Source organism: Aptenodytes forsteri, unplaced genomic scaffold (assembly GCF_000699145.1).
Source record: "Aptenodytes forsteri isolate BGI_AS27 unplaced genomic scaffold, ASM69914v1 Scaffold15, whole genome shotgun sequence".
NCBI lineage: Eukaryota > Metazoa > Chordata > Aves > Sphenisciformes > Spheniscidae > Aptenodytes > Aptenodytes forsteri.
Genome location: NW_008795129.1, coordinates 10,908,203 through 10,927,243, shown reverse-complemented (window position 1 = coordinate 10,927,243; position 19,041 = coordinate 10,908,203). Strand labels below are relative to the sequence as shown.

At 62.6% G+C, this 19,041-nt stretch overlaps 1 protein-coding gene across 1 annotated transcript in view; it reads right to left on the bottom strand.

Moving 5' to 3' along the window:
• Positions 1 to 14,111: 14,111 nt before the first annotated feature.
• The window catches only part of LOXL4 (lysyl oxidase like 4), a 5,137-nt gene continuing 207 nt past the window's right edge, over positions 14,112 to 19,041 (bottom strand). Inside the window, exons 2-15 of the mRNA XM_009278042.1 lie at positions 18,941 to 19,003; positions 18,622 to 18,800; positions 18,309 to 18,523; positions 17,691 to 17,729; positions 17,376 to 17,592; positions 17,045 to 17,228; positions 16,621 to 16,775; positions 15,938 to 16,105; positions 15,561 to 15,723; positions 15,189 to 15,432; positions 14,823 to 14,938; positions 14,600 to 14,736; positions 14,295 to 14,406; positions 14,112 to 14,182 (exon numbers count right to left, since the gene is read on the bottom strand). Of these exons, the coding sequence (XP_009276317.1) occupies positions 14,112 to 14,182; positions 14,295 to 14,406; positions 14,600 to 14,736; positions 14,823 to 14,938; positions 15,189 to 15,432; positions 15,561 to 15,723; positions 15,938 to 16,105; positions 16,621 to 16,775; positions 17,045 to 17,228; positions 17,376 to 17,592; positions 17,691 to 17,729; positions 18,309 to 18,523; positions 18,622 to 18,800; positions 18,941 to 19,003 (2,063 nt within the window). The remainder of the gene's footprint in view (positions 14,183 to 14,294; positions 14,407 to 14,599; positions 14,737 to 14,822; positions 14,939 to 15,188; positions 15,433 to 15,560; positions 15,724 to 15,937; positions 16,106 to 16,620; positions 16,776 to 17,044; positions 17,229 to 17,375; positions 17,593 to 17,690; positions 17,730 to 18,308; positions 18,524 to 18,621; positions 18,801 to 18,940; positions 19,004 to 19,041) is intronic.

Sequence of the window (19,041 nt, the reverse complement as noted above, 5' to 3'; positions counted from 1 at the left end):
GTCCCTGCCCTGTCCCCCACCCCGCTGTCCCAGCCCCGACCCCCACCCCACTGGCACGCAGCCCCTGGAGCACCAGGGTAACATAGCACGTTGCAGACCCCATAACTCTCCCCAACCTATTGAGTCACGGGGCGATGCCAGCAGTGACAGCCCTTGGGGGCAGGGGAGTTATACGGCATCCCTGGGTGCTCGGTGCACTGGGCTCCCATGGCTAGTAAAACATGCTCCCAGGCGCTGGACGCTGTTTTTCACGGCTGCCTGCCTGCCCTCGGCGTCCCCTCCATCCTTCGTGCTGCCTGCGGGGCTCTGTGTGCTGTCCACCATGGGGCTGTCGCAGCCCTGGGGTGGCCTGTGGCATAATGCCAGTGTCTGGTTTTTGCCCCTTGCATGTTTTGGTGTGGTCGTCCCGGCCACTCGCTTTCTGGTTTGAGCACACCCAGGGCTCTGGGCTTTGCTTTCCAGGCTGCTCCTGCCCACAGAGTAGCTGCTTCAGGTTATTTTACCTTCATTTTCCCAGGCTGGGTCTCGTTTTGTTTCCTGCCTACATTTCTCGGATCCTTTGAATCATTTCTCTGCTCTGGCCAGTGTTTGCCACACCTCTCTGCTCAGTATCATCTAGAAATATAATTACAATTCACTATTCAAGCAATAGTTTGGGAGATGGTATAAAACGATACCCTGAAGTTCAGCTAAATTGCATCTCGCTTGCCTTATCCATAAGCTTTGCCCAGCAATTATTCTGAAATAACTACCACTGGGCAAGCCAACGTCCTTCATCCAGGAGCCTGTCGCGGTGGGTGTGCAGGCTTTTTCCTCCAGACATTATGTTCTGCGCTAAGGATGGGCACAGGGTTTATCCTGCACCCGACTATGGTTTTATTGTCCTTTCTTGCACAGAAAATCAGTGCCTGGTTTGCTCTGCCCATCGCCAGGGCATTGGTTTCTTCCTGGCATCGTGTGTGTGTCGGCGGGTTAATCGGTTCGTCTCGGCACTGGCCACGTCGGCCAGGTGACCGTGTCTCTGTGGAGATGCTGTTTTTGCTTTCCCTGCAGCTGTTTTTGCGAGGCCTCCGCCTCAGTTGCATTTTTCTGGTTAAAAACAGTAATTTCGCCCTTTTGAGTCATCTTTATTTTTGAGCCGTCATTAATTTTCTCTCCCTCCTTGTTTATTAATAGACCTTTTCACTTTTGTGCTGATTCTGCCTGGGTATATTTGTAAAGTCCTTTGTATTCCCCTTAGCCCTCTGTCTGTTAACTCCTTCTGCTGGTTTGTTGTCCCTTTTTCCCCCCGCAGCTGCGAGGGGACACTATCGACTTACAAATCCCCCTCCTGTCTGAAACATTCCCCTTCTCTTGTTCCAGGTATCTCCTAAGAGCATCGCAAGTGAAAGGCACGATTGAAATCTCTCTCTTTTCTCAGTGCCTTTGATGCCTTCACTGCCTCCTTGCATAGCCAGTGTTTGCTCCGGCTGCTGGAGAGCATCTTTCTCCCAGCAGCAGGGGACAGGGACGTCTTAAAGCCCGTGGGGCTGCAGGCAGGCGTCGAATGGGACGTGGCTCTCCGCTCCTTGAAGCACTTTGCTTTGCCTTGTGCCGGTGGCTCTGTGTTCTTTCCTGTGCTCTACCTCTCCCCACTAGGTAGCCGGGTCCTTCCCTGGTCCCGTCACCTGCTGTGTGAGCTGGGCAGGCTGGTCTGGAGCTCTGCTGAGAGCAGGAGAGGTAAAGGGTAACCAAAACCTCTGACAATCCTTACCCAGGCTGCCAGGTGCCAGCATTGTGCAGTCGGTGAGCGTGCTGCGGCACGTGCCTGGCATGGGATGAGCCCTGTGAGTGGCGGGTTCCCCAGTGGGGCTGTTTAGAATCTCCTTGTACCTGCCTTTTTATTAGTCTTGTTATTATATATTTTTTTTCCCCCCTCCAAAGAGCCCAATCTGCAGCAAGCTATGAAGAGTGACATTGCGGGTGCGCGAGCTGCATGCCGAGGCTGCGTGCAGTCCCCCAAGGCTCCCGGTCCCCCGGTGCTGCCGTCCCCGTTCACCGTCAAGGCTTTAAGGTTATCTGCTCTATCGATGGGAGTATGGATTGAGTGGAATTAGAAACCTCGGAGGCTAAAAATACAGCTCCCTGCCAGGAAATGCGGCAGCCTGCTGGGAGGGTGCTGGGTGGCACCAAAACTTTTCCGGGAACTGGCACGCTCTGTGTGAGCCCCGCAGCCCGGCATCCGTGCCTGTCCCCAGGCTCCCCACGACAGGCCGTGGCTGGTGTCTCTGCCGGCAGCAGGAGCCCTGGCTTTGCCATCAGAGCTGCGCCGTAGGTGTCCTCACCTGCTGGGTGGGGATGCAGATGATGGGGGAATTTGGCGATGCGCTGTGCAGCATGAAGTAGGGTCTGCGACGTGGTCAGCCCTGTTTTGCTGTTGTTTGTGGGGTCCTTCCCTGAAGAGGAGGGGGAGAGAAATCAGGGAGAAAGCGCTGCCTGTCTGTGCTGCAGACAGTCGCTAGAGGAGAAGCTCAGGCTGGCATATCTCCCAAGCAGCTGCTCTGAGACCTCACAAACTCGAGCCATGAGCACAAGCTCCCCATGAGCAGCGTGTTCCTGGGGACGGTGCGAGGGGAGCGTGTGCCTGTGTTGCGCTGGGCTGGTGGGCATTATGTGCCAGGCAGCTGGGCAGCGCTCCCACTGCCATGTTTACCATGGTACTGTGGTATGCCTGGTCCGGGGCTGCCTTTCCCTACTTGGTGCCGCAATGCCAAGCTGTTTTGCTAGCCAGCTCCGAAAAGTGGGGCAGCACCCAGGGCAGCACAGGCCCTTTTGGGGATGTGCTGCCCATCGCTGCCTGGCTTTGCGGGACAAGCTTGGTCCTGGAGTCTGGAAGTGGCGGGGTTGCCCTGTCCAGCATAGTGTGAATGAGACCCGAAGCCAGGGCTGTTGCTCTGCCTCCCGGAGCGTGAAATCGGTTGGTGCCGACGCGTGGCCATGGCATCGATGAAGTGTGTAATAGGCTGGGGGTAGGAAGTGTGCTGCCCTGTGGGGAAGAAAAAAGTGCTGCAGCATCCCTGCCAGCCTGGGCCAGCCACCACCTTGCTGTGCTTCTCCCCAGGCTGTGGGAAGCGGCTCTTCCCTGGCAGCGTGCAGCAGGCAGAGGTGTGTCTGTGCAGGGAGAGGATGCTCCCAGCACCAGACGTCTGGCTAATGCTGCACCATCTGCTTTGGAGGGTGAGGCAAGGTGAACGGCAAGCTTTCGAGGAGCCCATAAATCCTGCATGTGAAGGCTTTTCTTGGAGGTGACTTGGGATGTGCGTGGAGCGATGCTGTTTGTGGCTGCTCCCCATGCTGGAAATCCTCAGGAAGCAGAGCCCGGGGGGATCAGTGATCCCCCCCAGGGGTTTGGTGATGTCCCATGGGCTGAAACTCTGGGCTTGGCCGGGAAAAGTCCTTTAGCAGGACGTGCTTTGGTGCAGTTGGAAGCTCTGCGTGGTTGGAAATGGTGGTGCTGAGGGGGCTCCCAGTGCCCCCTCCCCTCCGGCACACAGGCTGCCGCTTGGTGAGAAAATGTATAATGCCTCGGTGAAAAATGACTAATCCAGACCTTGGAGGGTTTGTAGGATATGTTCCTTTCTCATGGTCGATAAAGATAAAGGGGATCATTCTGCCAGCAAAATTAGTGTATCAAAGAGGGGGAAAAAAAATGACAAGAGCTGTGGAGACAGAAAAATGGTTGGGGCAGCCCCAGGACAGTGCCCAGCATCACCGTGGCACGAGGTGCAGGCACGGGTGCCGTGGTGATGCTGGGGAGCACTGCCCTGCCTGGGCTTGCCGGTGGTTTCCAGAGAGCCGTGAGAGACCCATCCATCACGCTGAGGCAGCCGTCCGTCCATCCCTCCATCAGGAGGAGGGGATGATGCCGTGTGGCACGGGCAGCCCCAGCCGCTTTCCAGCCAGCAGTAGGCCTCCCCTCGCCTTCCTGGCACCGCTGCCGGCTGTCGGTGAGGGGCCGCGGGGACCGTTCGCGCCTCGGTCGGAGGCTGCGTGGAGGAGAGGCTAATGTACCGGAGGTGCCTCGGAAATGAGAGCCTTGGATGGATTCCTGGCCCTATTGATCCACCGGCAGTTTATGCATCCTGACATTCATAATCTCGGTTGGCGCTGATGGTCCAGATTAATGGGCCCGGGGGCTGTCCATCCGTCACTTCACATTAATTACTGAAGAGGTGTTTTTCCAGTGATTTACCTGACAGCGGCCCGTGATGAATCCCCCTAAACAGAGTGGGCAGTGATTAATCACGGGGCCCCGGCCCGGCCCCGCTCTGCCTTCTCCTCAACCGCAGCGCAGCCCCCCACACCATCCGTCTCCATAAACCCTGCCTGATGCATATTTATAGGGGCAGGGGCGCCTGGCAGCTCGCAGCATGCCTGCTTCTGCCAAAGATGATGAAAAATAAATCTCTGCCGGGATGGGGCAGTAGGTGAGCGGGGCTGCAGCGTGCCAGGGTGGCAGCCGTGGTCCCGTGCCGAGGTGTCCCCGGGCTGGGGTTTGGTTTCTGGTGCTCCACAGCTGCCACGGCCTTCTCCAAGATTTTTGATGCATGAATGGTGCAAGGGCTCTGTGCCCTGCTTCAGCTGTGGCCGCTGGCCCCTGGGGCTGGGGGGTCCCAGGCAGTAGCCGCCAGAGCGGGGCAGGCGCCTCGGTGATGCTGGCAGGGTTTCCCTGCTTCGCCCATAGCCCGGTACGCCCCACCGAAGGCTGTAAGTCTGTGGGGTGCTCCGGGTGCCAAACCCCATCTGTGGGGGCAGTGTTGGGGCTCCACTGTCCATCACTGTGTGCCGGCTGCTATGGGAGTGAGGGTGGGTGCCAGGCTGGGGCCCTGACCCACTGACCCGGGCAGGGGCTGCCCACCGTGTGCCCGGCTGCGGGGCTGTTGGGATGTGGGCAGGGCAGTGACGCTGTCTCTCCTCGGCAGGCAGTGGTGGCACCATGCAGCAGGAGGCAGAGGGTGGCCGGCCGCGCCGCAGGAAGCCTGACATGGCCCTCTATGTGCCCAAAGCGCGGCGAGAGAGAGCAGCACAAGCGGCAGGTGACATGCCAGCCGGGCATCGCCGGGACCCCAAGAACCACTGCCTAGCACAGGACGCTTGCCCAGGCAGTGGCGAGGGGCAGAGGCGAAGCCCCCGTGCCAGGACACAGGCGGGCAGAGTGGTGAGGAGGGAGAGCAAGGTGGATGCCAGCCCGAAGGAGCTGCGGGCAGCCTCTGCTGGGCACTGCCGGAGGCCGGGAGGCAGCTGCCCCATCACACTGGAGAGCCTGGGTGCATCACCCAGCATGCAGGAGCTGTGCCTGGATCCACCAGTTGCCCAGCCCTGGGATGGGCAGGACAAAGCATCCCATGATGAAGGACTTGGGGAGCTCAGCCGTGGCCGCTGGATGATGAGGACCAAGCCTGACCCTCCGTCCCCACCGAGTGCCCAGCCTGGGGCCATGGAGGATACCCCCAAGCCTGGAGGCAACCCCGCTAGCCCAACACCCCCTGCTAGCCCAACGCCAGTGTGTCGGACAGGGCCAAGTGGCGTGTCGGAGCATTTGGGGGACAGTGCCCCAGCTCCAGGTGGGGACCTCTCCCAGTGCCTGGGAGATGGTGTCCTGCCGCCGGCAGGGGCAGACGACCGGGGCAGCATGCCCAGGCTGATGTGGGAGGCTACAGGTCCGAAAGCCCAGGGAGAGGAAAGGGAGCCTGGGGGGTTTCTCCTGGCAGGGCAGAGCGAGGGCTATGCCGCTGGGGTGCCAGCAGAGGAGGAGGAAGAGGAGAGGCAGGGAGGCATGGCTGAGCTTGCTGGGGAGAGCACCTCAGATGTACCAGGAGCTGACTGTGAAACCGAGCGCTTGAGGGGTGGCATGGGTGATGTGCCAGTGCTCCCTGGGGAGAATACCCCGAGGCAGGAGGTGGGCAGCCCATCCCAGCTCCCACCCAGCAAGGAGGAGAGCACTGCTGGGGCCGGGCATCTTGGTGGGGAGGGCGTCCCAGTGCCCGCTGCAGAGGGAGCGGGCAGCACCTCTGCCTGCACAGACGGCAGTGCTGGGGCTGAGAGTGGCCTGCTGGGTGCTGGCGAGGAGCTGGCGAGCAGCGCATGGGAAGGGGCACCCCCGGAGAGCCACGAGCCCCCGCTGCCCCTGGAGCTGCTGCGCCGCAGCGTAGAGGGGCTCTCGCCTGCGGCCTGGGCCAAGGAGCCGGCGGGGGCAGATGAGGATGCGGGCTCACTGCAGCAGCACTGGTGCAGCCGGAAGGCCGAGGAGGAAGAGGGAGCTCTCCGCAGTGGCTCCCCAAAGGCAGAGCAGGCCAGTGCCGGGACCCTGAGCCAGGCCAGCCCAGGCGCTGAGGAGAGTTGGGATGCACTGTTCAACGACGATGGGGACTGCCTGGACCCGCGCCTACTGGAGGAGGTACGTCCTGCGAGCCGGCGCCCGCGGGGAGTTGCAGGGACGGTGGCTGCTGCCTGCTGGGATGTGGGGACAGGGGTCCATGGGGGGCAGCTGTCCCTGTGTCCTCCAGGGTGGGTGCATGGTGGGGGCAGGCTGCACCCAGGGCATGTGGCCAGCCTGGCTGTGCTGCCTGCTGTCACTGCCAGCCGTCCCCGAGGGTGTGAGCTGCCTGCGGTGCCGAAATGCCTGGGATCTCCACCTTCCCTGCCAGCTGGTTCCCATCCTGTCCCACGGTGCTGGTGAAGGTTGGGGGAGATCTTCCCTCTATGGTACATAAAGTGTACCCAGTAAAACCTGCTCGAGCGCCATAAACTGCAACTGCACCCTTGTGAAACCAGGGCTGGTGATAAAGAAACGGGCTGAGACATATGGGCTCCCATTGAAATAGCAACGGGATGTTTCCTCGAAACTACGGCTTCTTAATCAGCTGTGGCTCATTACCATCCGCTCCCGCACGCATGCAGCTGAATTTACTACAATTAGCTGCTTAGCGCCGGGACCCACACCGTTTTCCTCGCGAACGGCAGGAAAGCTCGGCTTCTGCAGCGAGGCTGGATATCCCTTATTGCATTTTAAATCAGTAGCGTCAAACCGGTAATTTTCCAAATGACATTAATGTGCCCAAAGTAACAAACAGCGCTAATATTGTTGCAGCCAGCGTCCATCCACTCCGGGCTGGAAGCAGGGTGTGAAGTGGTGGATGGTGCCTGATAACAACTTCTGGGAAGGGATGAGGTTAACTCAAGAGCATTGTTACTGAGGAGCACTGGTACCCACCTCGTCCTTGGGGCTGTGCTTGGGCTGGTGTGCCCTCGCCAAGCCTGGCGTGGGGCTGGGACAGGGTGTGGGGCACACAGGGTTCGCCTCTGGGGCTGCTCGGATGGAGATGTGGAAGAGCTTTGGGTACCCCCATCCCTGCTTGACTGCTCCCCCCAGCTGCGGTCCCCCACCCTCCAGCTGGATTAATGTGCCCAAAGTAACAAACAGCGCTAATATTGTTGCAGCCAGCGTCCATCCACTCCGGGCTGGAAGCAGGGTGTGAAGTGGTGGATGGTGCCTGATAACAACTTCTGGGAAGGGATGAGGTTAACTCAAGAGCATTGTTACTGAGGAGCACTGGTACCCACCTCGTCCTTGGGGCTGTGCTTGGGCTGGTGTGCCCTCGCCAAGCCTGGCGTGGGGCTGGGACAGGGTGTGGGGCACACAGGGTTCGCCTCTGGGGCTGCTCGGATGGAGATGTGGAAGAGCTTTGGGTACCCCCATCCCTGCTTGACTGCTCCCCCCAGCTGCGGTCCCCCACCCTCCAGCTGGGAGGTTGTGGTGAGCACCGGTGCAAGGGGGACGGCGCTGCTGCTCCAACAGCAGCTGGTGCATGTGGTGCTGGCACTGGCTTTCCGTGGGCTGGCACAAGGGGCATGGCTTCGTCCTCAGGCACAGCAGGGTGGCTGCCTGGCCCCGCTGGGGAGGCAGGTCAGGGAGGGCCTGTGTTATGGTACAGCCGTAGGATGCTGTGGGCAAGGTTGTGCCGTGCAGCACTGATGCTAACTGTGAACAGCTCTGGAGCATCCGCGTTAGCTCCCCCGTGCACAAGCTTTGAGCAAAGTTTGAGCTTTCCAGGGAGCTTCTCAAAATGGATGAATAAGAACCTGAAAAAGGGATTTATCAATTAAAAGTTGCCATCTTCACTCCCCTGCAGATTCCCATGTCGAGCCTGGTGCTTCTCGAGCCCTCCGAGCTCTCGGCAGCTCTCGGCAGGTGGACACGGCTGCTCGGGGAGGGTGCAGGCTCATAGGGAGATGGAGCCGTTGTTAATTAACAAAAAGGACAAGAAAATTAGTAGCGTTATTCCTCATAACCGAATCCTTATGCGCTGTGGATAGCCGGCAGAGAGCAAGATTTATGACATTCTGTGTGGAGGAGAGATTTCTGATAGCGGACGGCTCTTTAATCTAGCAGGAAAAAACACCATAGTGAGATCCATTGGCTGGAAGCTGAAACCAGATAAATTCAGAGTAAAAATCACTTTGAATGCAGAGGGTAATTAAGCACTGCGACCGTTTCCTTGCAGGCTTGGTGGACTCTCCATCAGCCGGCGTGGCGGGGCGGGGGCCGTGGTGCGTGCGTGCCAGGGGCCGTGGTGCGTGCGTGCCGGCGCACACCTCCCCTCCAACTCTGGAGGTGTGCTCTCAGCGAGCGAGTGGGAGTGTAAGCGAGCGGCCCCTCTAACGTGCTGCAGCGACGATGCATCTTTAGAGAGCAGCGAGGTGTGATGGACAGGCTTCATTTCCCGTGGCCTCCTGTCTCTGCCATCCGTCTGTCTGTCCATCAGCGGACCCTTCCCAGCACTGGGTGCCTGCCAGGGCTGGGGGCCGTACCCTGGCTCCCGCTCCCTGCACCACCCCACAGCTGGGGGGCTGTGGGCACCCTGCGTGCCCAGGCTGGCAGCGTGGGGGGACCTGTTGAGCCATGCCTGCTGCGCGGCTGAGCCCGGCTGCCAGATGGCTCCCGTCCTTGCTGCCCCGCCACACTTTGTGTTTTGTGAAGGTCACGGACCGCTCCAGCACTCAGCACTCCCGCTCTCTAATCATATTCCCGGCACCTGGCACTACCTGAGTGCTCTGCTCCCTCAAGCGGCACCGCAGGGCTTCATCCTGCCCAGGGACAGCTCCTTCGCGTCCCCCAAGCGGGCAGGGCGTGCTGGATGAGTGTGCAGCCCCACATGGGGTGTCCTCAGTTAATGGGCGATGGTGGCGGGGCAGGCAGCTCTGCCAGCAATGTTAACCTGTCCCGTGAGCTCCATAACTCAGCTCTCCCCTCCACCGGCATCCAGCCGCCCTGGCAGCACCCCCTCACCTGCCGTGAATCCATCTTCCCCATAAAATTGTCGGAATGAGCACTTTTTATTGATTGAGCTGGCTGGGATTTATGGACTCTAACCTTCCAGCCGTGGTGTGCTCTGCTACGATCACTTGGGGGATCGGGCTGGGAACCCGGCTGAGTTATGTACTCGCTCCCCAGCACCGCGCCGGCCCCATGCTCCGGGGCAGGGGACGGGGGAGCTGCTGCCAGCTTCGGGCTGTGCCTGGCCCGGTGTTGCAGCCAGAGCGGGGCTGTGTATCCCCTCGGCCACTGACACGGCATGGTTTGGAAAGCAGAGGTGCAGCAAGTGGTGCCCACCGGCACCAATGCTGCGGGGCGGAGGGGAGCAGGGGGCAGCTGTGTCCCTCATCTCATGGCAGTGGGTGACTGCTGCCTGTATTTTAAAATGAAGGTTGAAAAATGGGAGAGGTAGAAAAGTGCTACAGCCATCATCTTTTAGGGCTGGAGAAAGCGCCCCGCTGTGAGATACTAAACGCGCACAACCCGTTTAGCTTATCACGAAGAAGATTGAGAAGGGGCTTGATTAGTGTGAGTAAATGCCATCACGGGGAGGGTACCAGGGACCGAGAGCTCTTTAATCCAGCAGAGAGGCAGAACAAGAACCGCTGGCTGGAAAGTGAAGCCAGACAAATTCAAATGAGAAACAAGGCATAAATTTTTAGCTGCGCAGGTGATTAACCACCAGAACTTGCTCCTCAGGGGAGCGCTGGCTTTTCCATCTCAGCGTCTGGGTGCCGACGGGCTGCTCTGGTGTGTGCGCTACAGCTGGAGCATGCTGAGCCTGGTGCTCCCATGCAGCGGGCAGACATCAGTCTGTCCTCCTGGCCTTGCTGTTCTGCTCCTTGTTGTTCTCCAAATGTATTTCGGGTCAGCACGTCACTGTGGAAGGAGGGATGTGCTTGGGGGTGCACGCGCTGTCTCACCGGTGCCATTCCCACCACGTCCCCGGCGGGACTGCAGAGCGTGGCAAGTGAAGGGATGCTGGTAATGTGAAAAGCAAGTGCATGGTGTGAGAGCCCCGGTCGATAACTCCTAATATCTCAACGCCATGAATCCATCTGCAGTGCTGGGGCGGGGGGCAGGGGCCGGACCGCTTCCTGGGGAGCGCTTGCCATGGATCGGGAGCTTGCGTGGGGCGGGCGGGCATGGGTTGCTCAGTGCTGTGCCTCTCCCATCCCTGCAGCTCTCGGGGGGCGAGAAGCACCAGGAGAGTCGGCAGTCACCCCGCTTCGACTATTACGGGGCCGAGCCTGCTGCACCGGACCTCAGCGATGCCGAGCTGCCCCACGTCATTGAGATCTATGATTTCCCCTCGGATTTCCGCACCGAGGACTTGCTGCGTGTCTTCTGCAGCTATCAGTGAGTCTGCCGGCAATGCTCCGTCCCCGGCGCTGGGGTCCCCTGCCTGGGCTCTGCTCCAGACCCCTGCCCACCAGGTGCCGATGCCTTGCTGAGCTTCCCTCTCTCTGGCAGGAAAAAAGGCTTTGATATTAAGTGGGTGGACGATACGCATGCCCTGGGCATCTTCTCCAGCCCAATAACAGGTACCGCTCCCAGTTCGGCTGGGGACGGGCAGAGGGGAGACATCCCTGCCTCTCCTGCGGCCGGATCCTGGGCATGGGGCTGACCCCACACGCAGATGCCGCTGCTCTCTCCCTGCAGCACGCGATGCCCTCAGCACCAAGCACCTGATGGTGAAGACTCGCCCGCTTTCCCAGGGCACCCGTGCCTCTAAAGCCAAAGCCAGGGCATACTCCGGTGAGTGATGCTGCCCCGTGCTGGCTTGTGCCATGGTGCTTGTGCTGCAGCATCTTGATCCCAATAACTGGGGAGGGCCGGGGCAGCCGGCCTAAGCGCCTAAGTGCTGCGGAGCCGTGCCAGCTCCCCCCTCCCTCCTGGGATGCCCCTACTGATGTTCCGCATCTCCGCTCACACAGACTACCTGCAGCCGGCCAAGGAGCGCCCTGAAACATCAGCCGCCCTAGCCAGGCGGCTGGTGATCGGTGCCCTGGGGGTACGCAGCAACCAGACCCCAGCCCAGCGAGATGCCGAGCGGAGGAAGCTGCAAGAAGCCCGGGGTGAGATCTGGATGCCTGGGGGGCTGCGGTGTGGGGGGACCCTCCCCGTGGATGCACCTTCCCACGGGGTGCTGGGTGGGAGGGGGCTGCGCCAGGGTGGGCCCTGGCCACCTCTGCGGGGAAGTGGGTGGCTGTGGGGTGATGGGGACATGGGGTTGACCCTCCTTTTGTCTCTGCAGAGAGGAAGCGCCTGGAGAACAAGCAGCGGGAGGATGCCTGGGAGGGCCGGGAGTGAGTCAGGAGGCTGCACCTTACCCCTGCTGGGAACCTCTCTGCAGGCAGGCAGGGCACCCTGCATCTCGGAGCGGGGACGGATGCTGCACTGCATCCCAAAGTACTGGGCTGCTCCACCAAAGGGGCTGAGAAGGGTGCGCGCAGGCTGGTTGGTGCCATGCGGATGCTGTCGCCGTCAGACAACACTGCCCGCTCTGCCCAGGGCAGGAACCCCTGTGCTGCCTGCTGCAGCGGGAGCAGCCGGTGGGATGCGGGGAGCTCGGCAGCGAGCACGTGGGGCCATGTGGGGCGGCCCTGGCCACCTGGCAGGGCCTTGCGAGCGAGAGTTTCTGTCCTTTATTTTGCTAATAAATACCATTTATTTTATCTGCCTGGCTGGGCTGTGGCTCTCTGTGCCCCTGCGTGCTGGGGGAGGGTGTGCATGCTGGCGGCTGCCGTGCATGGTCCCTGCCGCTGTGGGGATGTCCACCCCTCCCAGGTGATGGGTGTCCCCGACAGGTGGGTGGGGGGCGCAGGCAGGAGGGGTCGGGCAAGGCAGCAGGCAGGAATGTGCTGGCAGGGACCCTGTTTACTTCCATGGAGCAGCTGCGGCCCCAAACAGCGGGGCTGACAGGTGGGTGGGGGGCGCAGGCAGGAGGGGTCGGGCAAGGCAGCGGGCAGGAATGTGCTGGCAGGGACCCTGTTTACTTCCATGTGGCTGCACGGGCGGGGTGGAGGCTTCCTGCCCTGCCCTGGGGTGGGGGCGCGAGCTGGCAGCTGGGACCTGCCTTTGGCTCCTCTGCTTTGCATCGTCTCTCAGCAACCAAAAAACAGCTCTGTGTGCCCCAGCACTCCTGCCCTGTAGCCCCCCAAACTCTCGGGGCTACAATTTGTGGGGGTCCCGTGCCTTTCGCAGCAGGTGGGGACGGTGCTTTTCCGCCACCCCTGCCAGCGGTTTGCGTGTTTTCAGTTGTGGCTGACTCGCCCCAGCCTGCGCTGAAGGGCTTGTGTGGCTGCCCCGTGTCCCCTGGCTCTCCCCCAGCTTGGCGGCGGTGGAGCCGGTCACGACCCTGCGGCGGTGGCTGCCTGCGGCGGCGGTGGCTGCCTGCCCCTGCACCAGTGACGCTGCCAGCTGGGAGCCGTCTCGGCTGCTGCTTCCCGGCCACTTGTGGCTTGGCAAGTGGAAATTTCAGGGCGCAAAGCTGCTCTCAAGCTGAAAGCATCTTCCCCACCATCCGGCATCCCTTGAACCCCGACCATGGCGGAGCAAGCCTCTGCCAGCACGCACCTCGCCATGGCCCCTGCCCTCGGGCCACCCCAGCGTGTCACCGCTGTCCCCAGCAGCTCCTCCACGTGTGGGGACCGTCACATGTGGGTACAACCCAGCCTGTTCTGTTTGTGCAGGGCCAAGGTGGGTGCTGGCAGCCCCCCACCCTGGGCTGGTGTCTGCTGGCAAGGTAGGGACAGGTAGGGATGTGCAAGGAGAGCTGCCCAGTAGCTGGCTTGCTGGGAGCTGGTCAGTACAGAGTGTGGGTTGGTGGCGAATATTCCCATTTATTTCCTTTAAAAAAAATTTGCCAGAAACCACGGGAGGAAAAAAAACACAGAGAGCAAGGGCACGGTGTCCCCACCCTGTGCCCAGGAGCAAGGGCTTCAAGTGGCAGAGTGGCCCCCATCACTGCTCCTGGGGCTGGGAAGCTGCCAGGGCAGCCTGGGAAAGCCCGGCATGGTGGCTGCAGCCGTAGCAGCCGGTGGGCTGGCTGCTGGCCTGCGCTGCCACAGAGCTGGCCGGGTCCCTTTGCATGCATGGGTTCAGTCAATTCAGGGCCAGGGTGCCCTGGCTGGCAGGGACCGCTGGCGGTGAGCTGGAGCCGCTTGGCACCAGCCACACGCAAGCAGCCGAGGGGCTGGTGGCCCTGGGTGGCAGAGGGGGGACACTGCCTGGCCGGGGGGACATCGCCTGGACCAGGGTTGTTCCCGGCTGGGGACCAGCTTCATGGTCTTGGTGCGGAAGAGCGCAGGGGAAAGAGCAGGGGATGGTGGGGTTGATAAGGGGGTACCCCCTCTCCTGTTGCACAGCACCCCTCTTCCATCACAGAGCACCTTTATTGAGGACAGGACTGGTGCACGGGTGGCACTGGCCAAAGCCTGTCCTGAGTTTGCTGGGACTGGGGGGCCAGGCGGGCAGGCTGAGGTAGTCGTCCTGGGGGGCACCGGAGCTGCAGAGGTGAGGGCTGCTGCGGTACCCGGGCCCCTCTCACAGGTCCTGCCAGCAGCACGGGGCTGGGCACCCCGGGGCACTCCCTGCCGGCCCCGGTGCTTGTCTTCATTCTCTGCAGCAGCATCAATGAATACAAAAGTCTTCGAGTCCCTGAGCTCAGTCTGGTGCTGCCGGGGCACAGGGGCTGGGGTGCGGGAGCTGAGCTACCCCGCAGTGCTGCCGGGAGCGTGCCGATGCCGGGGGATCATACGAGGTTGTTGGCCAGGCGCTCCCGTCGCTCCAGATCGCTCACCACGTCGGCGCCGTAAGCATCGCCTGGGGACAGTGATGGCATTGGTGGGGGGGACACAGGACCTGCAGGACCCCCAGTCCTGCCACTTCCCCCCACCCTGCCCGCCATGCCCCCTCTGCTCCCGTCCTTCCATACTTGTGTGGCAGCCGTGCATCCAGATGCGCTGCCCGTCGTACTTGCACTGGCACCGCATCACATTGTTGGAGAAATCTGACTCGGCCACCTCATGCTTGGGGTTCACAACCACCTGGGGAGGGCGAGGGGCAGGGTTGGGGGCACCACTGCCGTGCCTTGGCCAGGCAGAGCTGTGGCATGCACCGTGGGGTGCAGAGCAGCACCCCGATGTGCAGGGTGAGGGGTGCTGGTGGTGCCCATGGAGGATGGCCCCCAGCCCTGAGCTCCGGTGGCTTGAGGCACACCCTGCCCCTCCGTCCCCATACCTGGAAGGTGTAGCTGCCTGGCGGCACATCAGTGATGTCGATCCACTGGCAGTCGATGTCGTGGCGGTAGGTGTCCCAGCACCCCGCGCTCACACCCTGCTCCCCAAAGTTGGCGCAGGCGAAGCGTCGCTGCAGCCCTGAGGGAGGGAGGGGAGGGGAGGGAGGGCATGGGCAGAGACCCCTTGGGGAGCAGGATGGGGGCGGCTCTGCTGCTGGCACCTACCCTCGGGGCAGTTGGTGTCCTCCAGGCAAAAGCTGGCCTTGTGCCCTTCAGCCACCTTGGAGCCGTTGAGCGTCAGCAGGTCGTAGTGGGTGAAGACCTCGATGCTGTGGAAGTGCCTGCGGGGACAGGGGCTGAGCACGGGGCCGGTGCCCGGCCGGGGAGCATGACCCAGCCAGGAGCAGGCAGCACCCAGAGGCTCTGAGCAAATTACAGCCTTGAAGCCAAATAAAGCTGTAATGACAGTGCCGGCGTGGACGCTGCTAATTACCCCAGGCGGGCCAGCCTCTGCGGGACGGGTGCCACCGTGCCCTGCCTGGCGTGGGGAGGGGACAGCCCCCTGCCAGCCCCTGCCCATGGGCCACTCACCGGTGGCACTGGTGCCAGGTCCAGGCGTGACGCCCCATCCTGGGTCGGAAATCGGCTCTGCCCAGGTTGTGGATCTGGGAGGAGAAGCGGAGGAGGCGGCGGTGGCCATAGGGCCAGTGCATGTGGTCGGCGGAGCGGGAGAGGCAGCGCTCCTCATGGGCGCAGTACAGCAGCCCCAGCGGCCGGTCCTCCAGGTAGGCTGTCTCCTGCACCAGCTGGGCGTTCATCACCAGGTCTGGGGCATCTGGCACGGAGGGGATCGGTGGGGATGGAGCAGGGGATCCCTACCCTGCATAGCCCCTCCCCGCTCTCTGTGCCAGAGAAGGGGGGGTGCTCCCTCCCAGCGGTACCGCATGGGCTCCTGGTACTCACGGGCGATGCAGGTGACCCCCGCCGAGAAGCGTCCCCCACCGCTGGGGCAGTGGACAGGGCCGTGGCGCTGGCACTGCTGGAGGGCCAGCTCGGTGCCGGCGCAGCGCACCCCACTCATCACCACCCGGGTGGCATTGGGGCTGCCTGCCCAGTACCACGTCTCCTGGGCAGAGGAAGAGCACAGCGCTCGGACCAGCCCTCACACCCCCCTGTCAGCACCCACCCTGCCTCCCCTGCCAGCTCCCCTGCCCCAGTGCTGCCACCAGGGCTTGTAGCCCCAGGCTGTCCCATCCCAGAGCCCCTGGCCACCCTATGCCCACGCCATGCATCCCGTTGGACTCCTTGCAGCCCAGGCTCCAGGCTGGGACCCTGCTCACCTGGAGGGCATGGCTGGCAAAGCCCAGCCCCAGCTGCCGGCAGACGACCATGGCCTCATTCAGCCCCCACTGCGCACCGCACACCGTGCCCCACTGCAGCTGTCCCTGCACCGGCACCAACACTTCCACCACACCCTCCTCGGGGCTGCGGCCCCCGGCCAGCCGCACCTGCGAGCAAAGACAGGCTGAGCTGGAGTGTGGAGCAGACCCCCAGCCTTCCCGCCCAGCGCTGCAATGGGGCAGGCAGCCCCACGCATCCATAGAATCATAGGATCATAGAATCATTAAGGTTGGAAAAGACCTCTAAGATCATCGAGTCCAACTGCCAACCCAACACCACCATGCCCACTAAACCATGTCCCTAAGCACCTCATCTACACGTCTTTTAAATATTTCCAGGCATGGTGACTCAACCGCTTCCCTGGGCAGCCTGTTCCAATGTTTAACCACAATCCAGCTGAACATCTCCCCCACCTTCCTCTCTTTCCCTTCCTCCCCACAAGACCACTTGTGCCACCAGCTCATCCTGCAGCTCCCCATCAGCGTGCTGCTCTGTGTCCTCCCATCTGCTGGGCCACCCTGGGGCTGCTCTGAGCATCCACATCAGGCACAGAGCTTGGGGGGCAGGGGCTGTGCAATGGGGCTGGGGCTCCACAGGCTCTGGGGAGAAGGCAGGGGCTCACCTGGCTCTGGAAGTCCATGTGGGGCACGTGGCAGCGAACGGCAGCGTCAGCCTCGTGCCGGCACCCGCTCCGCTCGGCATCCTGGAAGCGGCACTCACCCAGGGAGCGCTCATGGCCAGTGCACTGCACCTCACTCATGTGGATGGGTCCTAGGCCTGAAGCAGATGGAGGGTCAGTGCTCCCTGCTCTGTGCCTGTCCTGGAGCAGGGATGTCCCCCACCCTCCTTCTCCTGGTCTGGGGGTTCCCTACGGGCACGGGGCTGACTGTGGCAGGAGCAGCCAGGGGAGCCCCATCCTAGTGCAGGCTGGAGCTGCCTGGACATCCCAGGATGCTCCAGCAGCACCCAGTAAACCAGGGGCTTTCCCCATCGTGCCCCTCCAAGCCCAGTGATGCCCCAAGTCCCTGCCACACCATGTGCCTCACCTTGGCCCATCTGTGCTCCCACCAGAGCCTGCTTTGCCGTCCCGTAGCCCAGCTGCCTGCACACCACACTGGCTGCGGCCAGGTCCCACTGCTTGTCACACACAGTGCCCCACTGCCCGTGGCGCAGCACCTCCACCCGGCCCTCGCCGGCGTGGGTACCTGCTCGCAGCCGCACTGGGAGGACCTGGGCACGAGGAGCAGCCGGTCAGTGGCCCCAGGGCACATCTACCTGCCTGCACCTTGTGCAGGGTGCAAACAGGGTGGCCGGGTGCTGCCCAGCTCTGGGACCCTCCATCAGCAGGATGGGGCATGGGGCCGTGCTGGGGCTTACCTTTCCCGGGGAGGTCTTGGTCCTGCCCTTGCCTGTGCCCTTCTGGAAGGCAGGGCCGGGGAGGCAGCTGACGATGGCGTGCATGCCATGGGGGCAAGCATGCTGGCGGGGGGCTGGTGGGGCCACCTGTGTGGGGCAGTGGGCCAGGTGGGGCTCCGCACCCTGGCACCGCACCCTGTGGACCCAGAAGCTGTTCTTCTGGCTGAGGGTCTTCAGGCTGCCGAGGGAGAGGAGCAGGGGCCAGCGTCAGCTCGGGCGCCAGAGACTCCTCCACCCAACGTCCGTGCTGGGTGCCCACCCAGGGCTGAGCCCTACCTGGAGTTGGGGTCCTTCAGCTTCATGTTCCAGAGCTTCCTGTGGGTGCACAGAGACAGGAGGTTGGAAGGGGGCCGTGCCAACCCTGCAGGGCTTAGGACCCCCCACCCCATCATCCCTGCCCTCCCTGCCACCCCATGGTAGGAGCTGGAGCTGAGCGGGGGGGTGTCCTCCCACAGGACGGCAGGGTGAAGACAGGTCCTCTCCCCACTGGCAATTACCATGCCAAGCCCGGCTGTGCTGCGTGCCCCGGCGGGACTGCGCGACTCCTGGCACTGGCAGGGGCTCATTATGGGCTGTATTTATAGCCCCAGCCCGAGGCGGGGGCGGAGGGGCCAAGGGCCACTTGCCTCTCTTCTCCTTCCACCCACGCTTTGATGGCCATGGCCGGTGACTGTCCCCACGGGCCCCTGGCTGCTGCTGAGCCCAGCTCTGCCCCTCGTCAAGGCCCCAAGAAGGGGACCCAGGCATGGCCAGACCATACCAGCACCCCACACACCCACTCACATGTGCATCTTTTCCCTGACACCCCCCGGTCTCTTGCCCCCACAGCATGCCCGGCCAGGCACCCTGCCCCACGCGCCCCATGGCTGCAATGCAGCTCTCTCGCATCCCTACCGGTAGAAGCTGGTGTTGACATGCTTCTCCCGGGGGAAGCCCAGCATCCCACAGACCACATGGCTGTTGTTCCTGGTCCAGCCGGCGTCACACAGCTGCCTCCAGCGCCCGTTGTGCTTCACCTCCACAGCACCCTCCATCACTGGCATGCTCAGCTTGGCCCGCGCCAGGATGGGCTTGAGCCGCACCTCCTCCAGGCTCAGCCCCAGCACCTGCTGCAGTGGGCACAGGGGCAGGGTGTGCAGGATGGGGACAAGGGGAAGGGTCAAAGAGACCTGCCCCAGCCCCCCCGTCCATTCTGCTGGGCACTCACCTCTCCCAGGTGACCAGAGGTGGTGGCCTGGGGGCGGGCGCCAGGCAGGCGCTGTCCCGAGCACACCACGCCGGCGTCCTCACCGTGGTGGCAATCGCTGGTGCCCCAGCCATTGTGGACGCACTCTGCCAGGGAGCCCTCGCTGCCCCCACACCGCACGTTGTCCAGCCAGATGGGGCCTGGGGGGGAGCACACATCCCCTGCCCCACGGGCCCCATCCATTGACCCCACAGGCTGCCCGCACCCATAGCCCCCTGAGCAGGCTGCCCCAGCCAGCGCTCTGCCCTCTGCCCTTGCCAGGACCCCCTGCCCCCCATGCCCCACTTTCCTTCCCCTTGGCCGTAGGCGGCACTATGGGTCCAGGTGACAGCCGCGGTTTCCACTCGCGGCCGGCAGGCGGCGGTGGCCGCGCGGGAGTGG